Source organism: Ambystoma mexicanum, chromosome 10 (assembly GCF_040938575.1).
Source record: "Ambystoma mexicanum isolate Mex_15411 chromosome 10, UKY_AmexF1_1, whole genome shotgun sequence".
NCBI lineage: Eukaryota > Metazoa > Chordata > Amphibia > Caudata > Ambystomatidae > Ambystoma > Ambystoma mexicanum.
In genome coordinates, this window is record NC_090932.1 from 331,746,663 (window position 1) to 331,763,840 (window position 17,178).

Genomic DNA, 17,178 nt, shown 5'->3' on the forward strand with positions numbered 1-17,178 from the left:
CCAATCGCTGTAATCTGTCGAGTGGCGTGAGTTCCAGTCCGCTACTGCATTTGAGAGGCCGGGAAGGTACTCTGCAGTAACTGAAATCTGGTGATCCAGACAGAAATGCCAGAAGTCTTTGGCTAATTCTGCTAGGGGTTTCGACTTGGCTTCACCCAGATGGTTGATGTATCTTACGCTGAGATGTTGTCCATCTTTAGAAAAATACAGCAACTCGCCTTGTCTTTGGCAAAAGAGCGCACTGCAAAAGAACCTGCAAGAAGCTCTAGGCAATTGATATGAAGGTCCAGCTCCTGTGGGGACCAAGTCCCTCCCGTGGCTATGGAACCGCATCTCACTCCCCAACCGGAGCGACTGGCATCCGACTCGATAATATCTGGAGCGGAGCAGAAGATGGCTCTGCCGTTCCAGGCTTCCATGTGAGAGAGCCACCAGTTGAGCTCTGTCCTTGCTAGAGGAGACAGTGTCAGGAGTCGAGAATAAGAAAGGTTTCTCCTTAAGTGTTGGCCTTTTAATCTTTGCAGCTTTCGATAGTGAAGAGGACCGGGAAATATTGCTTGGATGGAAGATGAAAGTAGCCCTATCACTCTTGCTAGTTCTCGAAGGGAGAACATGTTCTTCTGTAAGCGTCTGCGTATTTCTCTTTTGGTAAAGTGAATCTTGGCTGATAGGAGTCGAAGCTGCGAATTCTGTGTATCCGCTATGAATCCTAGAAATTCCATATTTCTGGATGGAAGTAGAACAGACTTCTCCTAGTTTATAAGAAAACCTAGGCTGTGCAGCAAGTTTATTGCCAGTTCGGTTTGTTTCTGAACTAACTCCTGTGATTGGGCCATGAAAATAATGTCGTCTAGATAAATTGAGACGAACACCTTGCTCTCTTAATCGAGCTACTACAGGTCTTAAGAGTTTGGTGAATACCCAAGCCGCCGAAGAGAGTCCAAATGGGAGACTTGTGAATTCCCAATCTCGGTTTCTCCAGGAGAATCTGAGGTAACTGATGTGTGTTTGATGAATCGGTACTGCGAGGTAAGTGTCTTTTTTAAGTCTAGGCGCATAAGCCAGTCGTTCGGTCTGAGAAGATCTGTGAGCATGCGTATACCTTCCATTTTGAAATGGCGGTAAAGGATGAACTCGTTGAGCGCTCTGAGGTTTATGACTGGGTGCACTTTCTGCTTCCTGCGTACCAGAAAAATGGGACTGAAGAAGCCTCCCTGACTTGAGCAGGGGCGAATCGCGTTTCTGATGGAGACTGAGTATTTTGCTGTCTAACGCGGTTTGGTCTGATAGACATTACTATGGGAGTGTCTGAACGGGCTGTGTAAAAAAAACTCTAGGTGTAGACCCCGAGCTGTGTCCCTGACCCAGGCATCTCCCGATAAGGTATCCCAAGCATTTGCAAACATCCTTAACCTCTCTCCTATAGGTGTTAGTGGCGCTGACGCAGTTATCAGTACACTGACCTGTGGGTTGTTGCTGGGCTGGGTATCTGGCCGCTCTCCTCCAGGGACGCCCTCTACCACGACCTCTCGAGGGGAAGAAAGTGTTGGGGCGTTCTTGCCAGGAATTATGCTGACCTCGAGATTGTTGAGGTCTCTTGTCGAAGAAGTAACGGCCGGAAGAGTGACCCCTTCCTCGTCCGGCCCTGGAGAAAACCTTGGTTGCAAATACTCTTTTTATTGAAGCCTGTGCTTTGTCTAACGCCGTGAATGTCCCGACAAATTTTGTCATCTCCTTCATGAAAGGGTCTCCGAAAAGCTGGCCTTGCGCCGTTGGGCCGGATTCTGTGTCTGCCAGTTTGGTTAATTTGGCATCTATCTTGTATAGGATGCCTTTCCGTCGCTCTGTTGAGATGGCGCAACTGGCGTTGCCCAAGAGGCAAATAGCCCTCTGGACCTAACCGGACAGTATCACTGGGTCGATGGGGTCCGATGAGGAGATGGCTGCATTCGCAAGATTGCTAGTGGACCTGCTATGTCCAATACTTTGTCTTGGCAGGCTTTCCAGGCGCGATCAATACCCTTCCTGGGGTCTTTAACGTTTTTACCCAAAAAGATAATCATTTTAGACTCGAGCTCTGGAGTCAGAGCTACTTTATCCGCAATGTCTGGTCGTGGACATTCAGCACGTAGTCCGACGCTAACTTCTTTATCAAGCGGCTTACGCAGCCTAAGGTGGATGTAACTCGATGTCTTGGAAGATGGTTCCCAGTCGGTGGACCTGGGGTGTATTAAGTCTTGCGGGGTAAATGTACCTTCAGTAGAAGGTTTGGTCCCGGTTGTGTCATTATGGATGGGGTCTGCCGCAATCCCTGACGCAGAGGGTCTTGAATCCTCAATGAAATTCCTCATCTGAAGAGGAGTGAGAAAGATCAGCGTCGTAGACGTTTTTGTTATGATATTCTTCTTCCGAGCCCTGTCCGTGTCCCTCTGGGCTTGAGGGTCTAGTTCCCCTGGTTTCCTCCTCGGGGTAAGAGGGTAGATGGGAAGGGGTTACCTTCCTATTCATGAAGGCTTGTTTCAGCCTTGAGACAGCGTCCGTTACGGCAGCTGTGGCATTAGATGGCTGGCTCAGGGGGGAGGGTGGAGGGGTCGTAGAGCTTTTACTCTTGCGAGCCGGTATACATCCCCCTTCTGTAAGGTGCTTCCTTTTCTGTGTTCTCTTCCTCCCAGGAGGGAGGTCCCTCTGAAATGCTCCTCCATAGTATCTAGACGATTTTGTATGGGAATGAGCATATCCGTTACAGCTTTCTTAACACTGGCCTCCACAGAGGATCCCAGAACCTTCTGAAAACTATTAGCCATTGCCACTTCATCTATGTAACAGTGATCTCCCTCAGCCTCAGACCAAGCCTGATCTGATTGAGGCGAGTACTGTTCTGCCATTATAAAATAAATGCACCTGACTCACTTTTTTTTTTTTTCCTTTTCTTTTCTTTTCTTTTCTGCTTCCGAACGCCTTCTCTCACTGCCCAGTAATGTTATTTCAGTTCAGCTTTGTAATTGTTCTTAAATGCTGAATAGAGAATTTCTTTGCTATATGCGCGGTGAAAATCAGCAAGAAGAAACGGTCGCTCTTGTCTGAGGAAAGATTCCGGCGCTCGAGCTGCAAGAACCGTTATATTATAACGGGCATGCACGCTCGAGCGCCGGAATGTAGAGGAAAGGACCCGGAGAGCAGGAGCTCCCCTGGCGGCCTGCATGCGGTGCAGCGTGGTCCGACTAGGCCGCGCCGGATCCCCAGTACCTCAGAAGCACAACGCTGTTGCGGCGAAGCCGACGCGAGCCGTCGGTGAATCTGCTGGACGAGCGGAATAAATAACTGATCAGTTGTGACCGTGTGAAGCGGTCTCCGAGGTCAGAGGACTGACGTCGGAGCCCAACATAAAGGTACAAATTATATATTTTTTTTTTTAAATGAATATTGAAAGTCTATTACTATGCAGGAAACATATTATGACATTTTGTAACGTTACCTTTTTAAATTATAAAATCATGACGTAAGCAGTGCTAAACATGAAGTCCTTATCTCTTGCTGTGAGCAGCAAAGAAAGAGGAAGTGTCATGTTTAGGCCTGTTTATGCAGGGGATCTGAACTACTATTGGTGGACTAGGTCACATGTTGATGGCCTCAAAATGAACTGGAACCAAGCTCCCTGGGAAATGTAATTTCTTCAGAGACTCTTACCTTTTATGTTAAGATATTACTGTTATATTACTGTTACATTGCTATGTTATATATATATTTGGTGCACCTGTTTTCTGCTCACTACTCATGGCACACTCACTTTTGGTGCACAAATATCTTGCTGCTGAGCGCTTTTCTTTATTGTCGAATAAAACAAAGAGAAGCATAATGGGAGCCTCCGGTCTCGACATAGAATCACTTGTGTGTGAGTGAAAGCACTGCTAACCTGACCGTTGATTGTCAGACAATGTCTTTAACAAAAGTAGCACTCTTGTAAAAGTGAAACTACATGAATGGCACTAATTTAATATTAGATTGAAGAAAGCAGATGAAATACTAATCCCGTGTGCCTAAAAGTGATTCTGAAGTGAAGGCTAACTTTAAAGTCATTTGTAAAGCAGTAGAAAGCATTGTAACACTGAAATTAAGTGACTAAACTTTAATAATTGTGAGTTCCTGACTGATAAAGCATTGCCCACAGCTAAGAGTGGCACAAGCATAGCGGTACAAATATTGCCTAAAGCTATAGAGTTGTAAACGTTTTTCTCAGAGTCAAGGGACTAAGAACAAGGCATACCACGCAGCTTATGAGACCAACAGGAAGAGAAGGGGCGAATGAAATGGCTAAAAGGGGTGACGCTTGTTAATGGTGATTGTTCCGTAAAGATTGAAGTGGGTATAAAATCTCACATTGCCAAAGCCAAAAGGAGAACAGGCATAATTACATCCTTAAAGGCATTTTGGTTACTGATGTTGCAGAAAAACGAAAGTGGCTGCCCTTCTGCAAAGTGAATGTTCAGAATAAGAGTGCCTTGCTTATATGAAGGTGTTGAGAAGCACTAACGTGAATCTTGTCTTTTCTGAAAACCTGTTGACGCCACAAAATTACAAACTGCTGAAGCTGTGATAAACGTTTGCTGTCAGTAGATCTAGAACTTCAAAAGCACTGTTGATTGTGGAAAACTATTGGGCAGGCGAGTGGACCTGCATTGGTAAATTTTTGTAGAATTGGGCCTGGTCTGAGAGTAAACCAGGTGGAAGTAGAAGTGCTGTGAAGTTATCCTGACAAATATGCAAACTGTGATTTATGGTGTTGGCAGAAGAGTTTAGAAAAGCTGACATTAAGAAGTTGTATTTCTTTGACATTTGAGTTGTGACAAAATCATCTTGACCAAGAATATCATTGAAGCTATTTCATGTAGAACTAGAACCTTTCCTTTGTTGAACATAGGATTGATATAACTTTCTTTTGACACGTTGAAGGTGCAAAGAACTGTGTCCTAACTTTGTTGCAAACCTGGAATTCTACGTTTATTTTTGTTGGAACATTGGAACTGAATCCAACTTAAAACCTGGGGAAGGGAAGTTCACCCAAGTTATCAAGAGAGACGGTGAATATATTGCATATGCAATTGTTGTTATAAATTGCCATATATTTTCTTGTGTATTTTATGTACAAGTGTGAGGGCCAGATATCCTTTATTGGAGGGTTTCCTTTAGTTTAATTTAGGCAGGGAAATCCTTGTCAGGGTAGTGATCGTGAGGAGTTGATTGAATAAAATGGCCTATTTTGAGAAATCACCTGAAAGTTGTCCGCCTCACATTTTTCAGACCCCTCACAATAGATTCTGGCCAGAAGCATGTTCAGTCCTAGGCCTGCTGGCGCAGTTGTGAGCCAGAGGTTGTGCTGCAGTGACACGCTCAATGTGCCAGTTTGAGTTGGGTATCAGCCGAACAGAATCCAGTCTTTCTTTAGGACCTCCATGGTACTGTCATGAGAACCTCAGTATTCTCAGCTGCTTCGACAGCTGGATACACCTCCCCTGGGTGACCAGCTCTTCACAGCAGTTACTGATGAGAATAAATAATGCATACATCTAATCTGATGCATCATCTATCCCAGCAGGTTTCAGGACAACCCCCCTGCGCCCCCCCTTGCTTCGAACCGCCCCTGTAATGACAAAGTTCTGCTTTAAAAAGACAACACCATCACGATTTAGGATGCTCTTTAGAGTGGTACTTATGTGCAAAGACTAATTGCCGTTTTAGGGTTTGTGGCTGCGATGCACATCCTGAGTGCAGTTCTTTGACCGCAGGCACCATAATCAAGATACATGGGTGCTCAGACAATTTATTTGCAAGATGCATTTCAAGAATTGGGAAGACTCAAAGAACATAAATTCCTCAGATTATCAGAATGATTCTGAAGTAAAAGCAGGCATCCGCATCTCTTCTCAGAAATATTGCCACTCCCAACATTTTATAGTGGTTATGTGAGAAGCCGTCTACATTTTAACTTAAGGTTCAACTTTGTATTTCTCTATTTTTATTTTTTCCCATTTTAGTCCTAAAACCCTCTTTCTTCCTTTTTGTTACATTACGGTTGTGAAGAAATGGAAACATTAGGTTACCCTCTAGAAACAATTAGCTTAAGTAAGCTGCCAGTATCGGGCACCATGCAAGCTCCTCAGTGTAGCTCCTAACTGGGTAATGGTGTTCTGCTGTATAAATTGCAGGTGTGAAGAGCCCTCTTTGATTTCCGTCTTGTTTTGGGCTTAAATTAAAGCAGAAAGAGCCATTAAAATGCGATACTAAAACAAACAAAAAAAGTTTATAAACAAAATCTCTGCTGTCCTGATCATGTGTGGATGTAACAACCTGTTCACACTTATAATACTCGTACGTCCCGTCCCCTTTCTCCATCCTTGTGGGCGTCCCCCAACATGGATATATATTGCGACCTTTGGCAGCAAAACATTGCGCTTCACCTTTAAGTTTTGTATAGCGCGTAGGGGTGTGGCCTCGGAAGTGGCAACGTCCCGCCCTCCGGCGCCTCACCTCTGTCCCTGTTTCTGCACGATGGTGTCGTACCCGACGGCCAGCGCTGAGACTTTTTTAGCTTTCTGCTTGTTCCCCATTTTGTTTTTTCAATATTCTTGATCGTCCGTTTGGTGCCCTCGCCTCCCCGGCACGTGTCAGCCGCAGGAGGATTCACGAGATGTGCCTCATGCGACCACTCGTTCCTAGCCTGGGACTCCCATGCACTCTGTCTTGAGTGTTTGGGGACTGACCACCGATGGGATGCATGTTCAGCTAGCAGCGCTCTCGGTCACAGGACATTGAATAATTGGTTGTCGTGGTGGAGGGAGATCTTCCACACTGCTCCTCATCCCCACCTTAAGGACTTAGTCTCCAGAACTTCTTGTCAAGACAAGGACGCCCTCTTTTCAGCGCGGCAACTCCTTCCCCATAGTTCCTTGAATTCAGGTTCTGGCAGGCCTGAGGCCCCTAAGGCTACCGGCTCCCAAGCTGAGGGGCTCAGGGGCCTTACCAGGCTGTCCTAGGAAGGGTGATCAAGTTTGTCCTCTTCTTCTAGCCCAGGGTGTAAGGGATTGTCGACTGCCACCTCAAAGAGTCTGTCCTCGGTACAATCCAACACAGCTAACTGCACAGGTACTGAGGGTGTCCAGCCTACCAGAGCTCGCTCCGAGGTCGTGTGTGAAGGTGTTATGACTGCCGGCCGTCAGGCTGAGGGCTCAGCGCCTACCAGAGCACTCTCTGAGGTCAGTGCCTCTGCTACGGGTGCCAGACCCAAGCTGTATCCTTCCATGTCTAAGGCCTCTCTTGGCTCAGGGCCTCCGCTCCTTCCCAACCAGGGCATGGCGCAAGACTTCAAAAAGGCAGAGGGGCACGTGGTGGAGCCTGCCAGACCGGTGGCCATCTTGGATCCAGTCCAGGGCCCACCAGTGCTTTCGCCCATCAAATGGGCTTTGCAGGATGATTCCAGCCCCCTTCCCTCTGGAAGCGGCAGCGGATCCTACGGTGCAGGTTTCTGGTCTCCTCAGGGATACATCTACCCATCACAGCCTTACGGCTACACGCACCAGGGGCCTCTGCGCTTCGACCAGTATTGGAGGCCCAGCGCCCCAGAGGGCTGGGCACCTAGAGACCGGGTGGTTTGCAAGGACCGCTTCTTCAAGCGCTTCTGCTTCCTCATGCCTCCCCTCAGATGAAGGGGCTCCTGAAGGACATTGTGAAGGAGATCATCCCACAGGTGGTGCCATCCCGGCCCCCTCCTCTGGTTGGTACTCCTGTTCCTCCAGTGCTGCTGCTTCCTGTGCCAGGCCCTCCCCCGATCCAGGCTCTACCAGTTGTTCTGTCCCCTCAACCTGCTCATGTGCCACCAACGCCTCCCCCTTAACAGCTGTTGGACCGGTCTGCGGCTCCGTACCTTGAGGGTTTGGGGGGGGGTTTGCAGGCACACCCTGCCTGCTCCTGTGTCCCAGGGCCCAGATTCTCCTCGATCTGTGAAAAAGGGTCCTCAGGGACGATTATGCCCAGGATGATGAACCCTCTGCATCCGTTAAGGCCGCCTTCAGGGCCTGGCGAAGTTCTTGGGGGGTGGGGGGGCCCTGTGCCCGAGGAAGCCCCCCCCGGGGTCGAGTGCTAGCAGAGTTCTTGGGGAAGCGCAATATGATCCGGTCTGGCATCCCTCTCCAGAAGTATGTTCTGCAGGTGGCACAAAAGGTCTTGGAGAAGCCCAGGGCCAACACCCAGATGAACAAGAAGTTGGACAGCAGGTTTAGGCTGACGGACAGGGAGCCAATCATCCTTGCTTGCCACCAGCAGCCGCATGTCTGTGTATTCTAAACCATTTTCTTTGTCGTCTTCCTCGGGAGCCACCTCCAGTTGCCTCTCCAAGGAGGACAAAGTCCTCAAGTCTTTGCAAAAGCACTATTATTCTATCTCTGGACTGAAGCTGCGGCAAGCCAACGCAGACACCCTCTTGGCTGCGGCTAACCAGAAGCTATGGTGGGAGCTCAGGGAAGTTCTGCCCGGCCTCCCTTCGGACGGGCTAGCTGATGCCCGGGCCATTGCACAGTGGACCTCCTGGAGTCTTCGGTCTCCCACATTGACACAGCCAGCAGAGAGCTGCGCCTTGGGGTTGAGAAGAGGATGACGGCGTGGATGCACGCCACTAAGTTTTCTTCTGAAGTGCAGGAACGGATCCTGGATCTGCCCGATGACGAGTTGATAAAGAATAAAACTGCCACTCGACTTTCTAAGTCCTTGGCCATCCTGACAAAACCAGGACAGAAATCCTTTCCTCAGTCCCAGGGCAGAACCGAGTTCAAGCCCTGTGCCTTCTCTTACTTCAACGGGTTCCGGGACTGCTGTACACAGTGGCCTGACAAGTCTCCCAGCAAGAACAGTAGAAAGCAGCAGAGGTCATTGCACAGGTTTTTCTACTCGCCCAAACTTCCCCCTCCTCTGCTCCCGCCTCTTACGCCAAATAGCAGTGACGTCAAGGTCTGGAAACACAGCTCACCTGTGTGGGGCTGTTTGGCTCTGTTCCAGGACACCTGGAAGCCCCTTTTCAGCAACCTGTGGATCCTATCCATAGTCTCCACAGGCTTCAATGTTAGTCTTCCGCTACCATCCACTCCTCCTCCTCGTCAGATCGTGTCCCTGGCTCTTTTACGGGAGGTCTTTTCACTCTTGGAGATGCAGGCGATGGAACCGGTTCCTCTTGTAGACAGGGGCTCTGGGTACTATTCCAGGATTTTTTGCCGTACCCAAGAACAACCAGGCTGGCCTGAGGGTTGTCCTGTACCTATCATTTCTAAATCTGTCTTTACTGCAGGGACGCTTAATATGATTACTCCGCTCCCGTGCACATAGCCGAGTCCCTCTGTGCAGGTGACTGGATATGTTCCCTGAACACCAAGGATGCATTCCTGCATGTTCCCATCTACCAACCGCATCGTACATTTCGTAGGTTCACGATTATGTCGTACCACTTTCAGTAAAGGTGTTGCCCTTCGGCCTGAACTCTGCTCCTGGTGTCTTCACAAAGTTGATGAACGCAATGGCGTGCCATCATCTGTACCCTTGTTTGGAAGACTGGCTGGTGGGTGTGGGGTCACCCAAAGGGCTGGTGCACTCCTGCCAGAGATTGGCAGGTATCCTTCATCAGCTGAGCTTCTCTCAAAACCAGAGGAAGTCACAGTTGTGCCCATCTCAGGAACTGGTCTTCCCAGAGGTGCATTGGAACACTACTGCTCAACAAGTGTTTCCTATGCTTCTGTCCCTACGCAAGGCAGCGGAGCACTTTCTAGCCAACACAACCACCTCAGCATGATGGTTCCAGCACTTTCTGGGCCCGATGGCCTCCTGCATGCTCCCTGTACAGCACGCTCGCCTCAAGATGAGGTGCCTTCAGCTCCACCTGATGGACATTTGGGATCAGGAGACAGGATCTCAGTTGGACAGGATGCCAATGCCACCACTCCTACTCCCGATCTTTGCTAGTTGATGGATGGCTATATTTCAGTGGGATTCCCCCTTTACCTGACTGGAGCCTACCCTGGTGGTGACTGACTCCTCTCTTTTGGGCTTGGGGGCTACTCTGGAGGGATACGTGAATCATGGGGCATGGTCCAGGACGGAATCCCTCTGACCCTCAAGGCGTTTTTGCCCCTCATCAGGGTCAAGTTGCTTCTGGTCAGGACAGACAAATCTACAATGTGTTACCTGAACAAGCAGGGTAGCACCTGTTTCGCACCCACCCTCCCCTCCATCCTCTGCATGGAGGCGGTAGCGATCTGGGAATGGGCCCGATGGAGGAAATTTGGATTTCAGCAGTCCAGCTCCCGCTGGACAGCAATGCAGAAGCAGATCAGTGGAGCCTCCTGGGGTTCAAACCCTATGAGTGGGAGTTGCACACCGACTCCTTGTTACCCATGTTGTAGCGTTGGGGTTTCGCAGATCTGGATTTATTCGCATCCCCCTCTAAATTCGAAGTTCCCCCAGTCTGCTTCATTGGCAGGTTGGGGTTCTCTGGGAGATGCCTTCCAGATCTGTTGGCATGGCCACAGGTGTTAAGCGTTCCCGCCCACCCCTCTGCTCCAACGGAACCTCCGCAAGTTTCGGCTTTGGTGGGTTGAAGGCTCATCCCGATTCCCCCCACCCCAACCCCCACGCACCACTGCACTGGCTTTCGAACCCTGGTTTTTGGACCTGCCGCAGTTTTGCTCCCAGGGTCCCACCCACCTTCCGATCTACAGCAGGGGAATCATGACGCAGTAGGGCGGGGCGGTAGAAAATCCGGACTTGGCCAAGCTGGCGCCGACGGCTGGTTCCTGATCAACTGAGGCTTTAGCACCTTCAATTTTCAGATGACAACTGAGCCATCATTTGGCAGACCAGAAGCTCCTTGACTTGGTCCCAATATAAGAGTAAATTGACTAGGTTCTGCTATTGGGCTTGTGACAAGGGTCTGGACCCCGTCACCTGCCCTTTGGATAACATAGTGGCTTTTTCAGCACACCTGCCTCGGTCTGGAGTTAAGGTGGATACGTGCTGCACATATTTGGCGGCCAGTGGGGCTTACAAGAATTCCCCAAAGCATGTTTTCTGCGACCAGCCCTTTGGTTAAGGCCCAGTTTAAGAGACTGTCTAGGATTTTTCCGTCAGTGCTTAGCCTGCTCCAGATCTGGGATCTCAGTGTAGTTCTTGCAGCTTTGCAGTGCAAGCCTTTTGAGACGATGGTCTCTGTGGACATCTGCTTGGTGACACTAAAGACAATTTTACTGGTGTTCCTTGCAAGCAGGTTTAGTGAGCTGCAGGCGTTGTCGTTGTGTGAGCCTTTCACCACGTTTCACAATGACAAGGTCATCTTGCACACTCGCCTAAACTTCTTGCACAAGGTGGTCTTTCCATTTCATCTGAATCAAGATTTCTGCCTACTGGTGTTCTTCCTGCAGTTGGAGGCAGAGAGTGCCCTGCATTCCTTAGACCTCAAGAGGGTCCTCAAGTTTAGTCTCTCTGACAAAATTCTTCAGGAAGTCTGAGGCATTGTTAGTGACTTTTGTGGGCTCCTCCCCCGGCTCCAGGCTTCCATCGCCTGTTGTATGGTTCAGGCCATCTCGGAGGCGTACACGGCCATGGGCAAATCTGTTAGAGTGGATTTATGCTCATGCGGTCAGAGCCAAGGCCACGACCATCGGGTTTCAGAGACAACATCTTGGGATGTCCTCTGCAACGCAGCTACTTGGGCCACTCTGTTGGCCTTCTGAAAGCACTACTCGCTGGGCACCAGCTGCAGGCACGATGCAGTGTTCTTTCAGGCTGTTCTGAAGAACCTTTTTGCTTCGTCCTAGCTATCAGGCATGTTATAACCGCTCCACCCAGTGTTCTTGTTCGGTGGAAAGGAGACGGGACATATAAGTAATGAGTTACTCACTGTAGTGACTAGAGTACTCCTAGTCCATAGTCCCCTTTCCTCCATACGTCCCACCCACCTTCCCCCGCTAGTATGCCTAGGGCTAAAATGTACTAAGAGTAGTCTGGTATCTAAGCGTCTGATGTGTTCAAAGGGAACTGAGATGAAGCGCCGGAGGCCGGGGCCTCTGTGGGGCGTTCCCACGACTGAGGACGTGCCCCTGCACGCTATATTAAACTTAGATGGGAACTAACATTTTTCGCTACCAAAGGTTCCGGTACCGTCCCCATGTTGGTGGACACCTACACGGATGGAGGAAAGGGGACTATGGACTATGAGTACTGTAGTCACTACAGTGTGTGACTTAAATTTAGTGACTGATCCCCTGAACTGATACATGCAGTAGTTTGTTACCAAATGCACTTGAGTCACTATTTGCAATACAACGTAGAATAACCTGTTCAGAAGTTTTCTTCAAGAAAAGGCGTTCAAGCATTCTGAAAAAATGTATTGTCTAGTATTTAAAAATATTTAGCTTTCGTGGTTGACCGGTAGTCTTCCCACTGTATTCATCAACTAAGTGTAAACATGCATACTTGCCAATGCAGGCCTGGTGACGCTGGTTGTGCTCTCTCCTCACACCCTCAATAGGTTGTGTCCCCCTTTGCCCCCTGCCCGTAGTCATTTATTCTGGCCGCCCATAATTATCTATCCGCTCACCTCCTGTAATTATTATTTTTCCCACCCTGACATATGCATTTATTCCCCAGACCTAAAATACACATCCCATGCAGCTTTTCGCTTCCCCCTCCCTTTCCCCTAGTTACCAAACGGCACCATTCTGTGTTTAACCATGTTCGCCCGGGAAGGCTGCCACGGTCAACCAGCATCAACAGATAAGGTAAGTGTGGTGTGGGTGGGCAGTGCAGTAATACTGTACTCCATTAAAACCCTGCGGCTCCATCTTTTACAAAAAAGCCTATTTCAGTTCTTCAACCATATCGTGCATTTAGCCGTATTTTATAAAATGGGGCATACTCTGCATTTAGCAATTGTAAAGACTACCCACACCTCACTCTCAGATGGATTGTTGAGGGAGGGGGGGAATTTGCTTAACTTAGATGGACTGCTGGGAACACTGATAAGTCACATAACTGTGCTGCACCCTATAGTTACCCATTGTGTTCCGCACCATAACTAATTTGTGTTGAATGTTGCCACGCCCTGTAACTAACCATCGAAAGGCCATATGGGCGGGAAACGCAACCATTACTGTGCTCCATAGACACGCCACTCTTACTACACCACCACGACTTCTATGTAAACAGTGCTAAGATAGTTTGCGTCCATGTTGAATTGTGCTACTCTCCGTCGTCGGCCATTGTGATACACTTCCTAGTTAGCCATTGTACTGAATTGTGGAAGGAAATGTGTTGCACCTACATATATACTAGGGGCAGACATCATACAGGACTTTGATGTATTTGGTGGGAATCGAAATGTGTTGCACCCATATGTATTTGGTGGGTAGGAAATATGTTACAACAGACCTATTGGGGAAGAATAACCACGTGTCACATTTGGTAGAATTGTGAAGATTAGACATGCGTCGTATTTAGATAGAATAGTGAAGATTAGCCACCTAGACTGAGTACCTAATGTACTAACAACTCTGCTCCTGCGACCCTCCTACATCCCCTTTGTACTAGCCCACAAGCTAGCCAAACTACACACACACACACACACACACACACACACCCGCCCCCCCAATATAACATTTACATACAACAATCCAAGGCACTGGACCATAACCCTACGGACACAACATGTCAGTGCGCACAACCATAACCTTAAATACCAGCCAATTTACACATAAAACACAAACACACTGCCAACTTAATACATTCATATTCACATAGAACAAACAACCCAGCCATTGGCCCCACCCCTACGTATACAAGCCAGTGGATGTTACCAACCCATCTCCAACCCAACACACACAGACGCCAGTTTCTCCTGGTTCTGGACCTGTCCTCTTCCTTGCAGAGCCTTGTGAGCTCCTGGAGACTGCCCCTGGGTGCTAGCTGTGCACGGTATAAATCAACATAAAATACACTTTTGAACATTACAAGTTGGGATTATTTTTCAAAAGTGATGTTATGATTGATTTTCATTCCCTGTTAATGCTTTGTAAGATATGAAAATGCTGAATTTTGAAATGTGTCATATATGCCATTTATGGATGGACATGAATATTGGTATTAATTGCCACTTATTGCAATTAAAAAATAAAAGCATAACTTTTGTCAAAGCTTGACATTTTTTCCAACCTGTAAAAAAACAAAGCACAAACACCTGGTTGTTGATACGGATGTGGAAAAAAAAGATATTGTCTGGAATGTATTAAGGGTTGTGTTGACACAAGTGTAAAAATGAGAAAAGTTGTAACAAGCTTAAAAAATGTATTGATGTCAAAGGTTCACAGGATTCATAAATCTGTTTAACATTTGAGAGAAGCTACTAGTCAGTTTCTTTCATTGAGGTGAGATTATGTGTTTGACAGTTTGGTGGGACATCTGCATTGTAGAAGCCTAGAACTACTGCATAAATGTATGATCATGCTCAACCATGTTGTTTAAATTTCAGGTGCTCGTGAATACCATGTACAGTTTTTTAGTAATGCACCTGAGCGGGCTTGGGTCCATGAAAAGCGAATCAGGGAATATGGTGGCCATAAACAGTATGAGCAGTTGGTAGCAGAGGCTTCAAAGCAATCCTGCAACCAGTCTGAGAAACATAAGGTATGCATAATATTTTTCTAGATCCTGAAATTCAGCCTAAGGTGTAAGTTGTCATTGTTTCCTAAATTCTAATGCTAATGGTTGGAAATAAATCAAAGGTTAAATCGACAACTCTTACCTCCTACCCCCATGTGCAATGAAAAAATCAGTTAATCTAGGTGCTTTTTATTAAATTCATTAATTGTATTGATAAACAATTTTTTTAGTGGAAAACACTACTTAAACAGTGACTGTGAAAATGTATTGCAACAACACCCATGAAATTCATTGAAGATGGCCACCACCTTAACGCTGAATCCTGGACGCCCACCAACCCCTGTTAATGTCATGCCAGTTGTGATACCATGTGTGTTCTCATGGGATGAGGAACAGAGGGGAGCGGGAGGGACGACTCAGAATTAAGGTGTCATCACTTCCAGCACCTGCCGAATTCCATGTTTGTTTTTTTGCAGTTGGATAAGAGACCGTTAACCCACAAGTTATGCAGTTTGTCTGAATTGCAAGGGTTTTGTTATGTTAGATCTTATACCACCTGTGGTAGTAAATAATCATGGCCAGTGACCATGGCTGCACTGCGAACGCATCACTAATTATGAGGAGACTGTGGTAGTAAAAACCCATGATATGATATGGCATTTGTAACGCGCCTATACACAAGTGTTTCAAGACGAGGCGGGGCGGGGGGCGGACAGGGGGAAGACAGACAACGATCCTACTAGGCCAGGTATCATTCAGACCGCGCAAGTGCAGGGGTAGGGAAGGGAAAAGGGGAAGGGGAGGGGGAAGTGCAGAACAAGTAAGTAGAATAGAAATAAATAAATAGGGCCAGCTGGTGGCAAGTGCAAGGTAAGTGCTGGGAAGGGGGGGCTGTAGGGATAACAGACAGTCCCCCAGTGCAGGGGATGCGATGCCAGGGAGGCAGTGCAAGTGGAGAGTGGCTGGGCCCAGGACCGAGGTCGGTGAGAGTGGCCCAGTTGCAGATTCAGTGCAATTTCAGTGTAGAATTTAGCAGGGGAGAGGGACAGAGAAGGCAGAGGCAAAGAGGAAGGTTTTGAGGTGCTTCCGGAACCAGAGATAGTTCTCCTCAAGTTTCAGGGAGGCAGGAAGGCTGTTCCAGAGAGAGGCCCCTGCCGCGGAGAGAGATCTACCCCCAGCTCGTTGCTTTGAGAAGGGGCTGACCCTGAGGGAGTTGGAGACGGATTAGCGAAGGGCTTGGGAAGGAAGATATTTAGGGAGAGAGAGTTGAAGGTTTTTTGGCCCCAGGCCCCAGAAGGCCTTGTGGATAATGCCCACCATGCCCCACAAGCTATGGCCTTTGACCTTGGCAGCTACCACTTTGCCCAAGTTATTGTCAACTTAGCTATGCTATGGTGGCTCTGGCTATTGAGAGACCATTTTCCTTAGTTAGGAAGGGTTTGATGGCGTTAATAAGTTTGGTACTTGGGGCGGAGGCAGAGACAATAGCGCTGACTTGCTTGTTCATTGACAATGTAGCATCAATGTGAACTCCTAAAGTCTTAACCGAGGATAAGACAGGGATGGTGCAATTGTCGATATTAAAGTTGGAGTAAAGACAGTCTAGTTTAGCTAGAGTGGCTTGTTGGGCAAGAATCAGAATCTGTCTTGTCCCCGTTAAGGCATAGGCCATTTGTAGCCATCCATGCTTGGATGGTGGAGTAGATTTGCCTGAGGGCTGTGGCGTCTTGGAGATATGATCCTGTTAAGGGAAGGAGCACCTGGGTATCATCAGCATAGTTTGTGTATGTGATCCCAAGTGCATCAAAAAGGGGCTTTGTAAAGAGATTGCATAGCGTAGGAGCAGTACAGGATCCCTGTGGGACACCGCAGTGAATGATGGTGGGCGCGGCATTAGCTATGTTTGCGAAGACTTTCATTGCTCTTCCTTCTAAGAAAGAAGTGATCCAGGAAGCTGCTTGATCAGAGAAGTGTGCTGCTTGCGTGAGGTGTGCGGTGAGAGTTTTATGATCCACAAGATCAAACACAGCAGAGAGGTCTAGAAGGAGGAGGAGGGCGGGCTTGCCATTGTCCAAGATTTGGGTGATCTGATTTTTTTTAGATCCAGCAGGGCGGTTTCAGTTCCCTGCCTTTTGCGGAATCCCGATTGTCTTTTTCCTAGGATGGTGTTCGTTTCTATGTAGAGTTGGATCTGGCTGTGAGCAGCCTTGTCTAATATTTCGAGGAGAAACGGGAAGGTTGTTATAGGCTGATAGTTATTAGGTTGTGATGGGTCTAGTGTGGGCTTTTTTTATAAGGGGACGTATCCAAGCCTCTTTGAGGCTGTCTGCGACAATGCCTGTTTTAAAGGAGGCGTTGATGAAGGCTGTCGGGAGTGGAGCGAGTGGCTCAGCACACTCCTTGATGATCTTAGGGGGGCATACATCACCCTTACATTGCAACGGTTTCAGGTGTTTGAGGATATCTTTGAATTCTGTTTCTGAGATTTCT

At 48.0% G+C, this 17,178-nt stretch overlaps 1 protein-coding gene across 3 annotated transcripts in view; it reads left to right on the top strand.

Moving 5' to 3' along the window:
- Nucleotides 1-17,178, top strand: part of NSD3 (nuclear receptor binding SET domain protein 3) — a 2,619,674-nt gene that overhangs the window by 385,746 nt on the left and 2,216,750 nt on the right. For all 3 annotated transcript variants that reach the window (XM_069617934.1, XM_069617935.1, XM_069617936.1), the window contains exon 5: nucleotides 14,558-14,712. In XM_069617934.1, coding sequence (XP_069474035.1) covers nucleotides 14,558-14,712 — 155 coding nt within the window. The remainder of the gene's footprint in view (nucleotides 1-14,557; nucleotides 14,713-17,178) is intronic.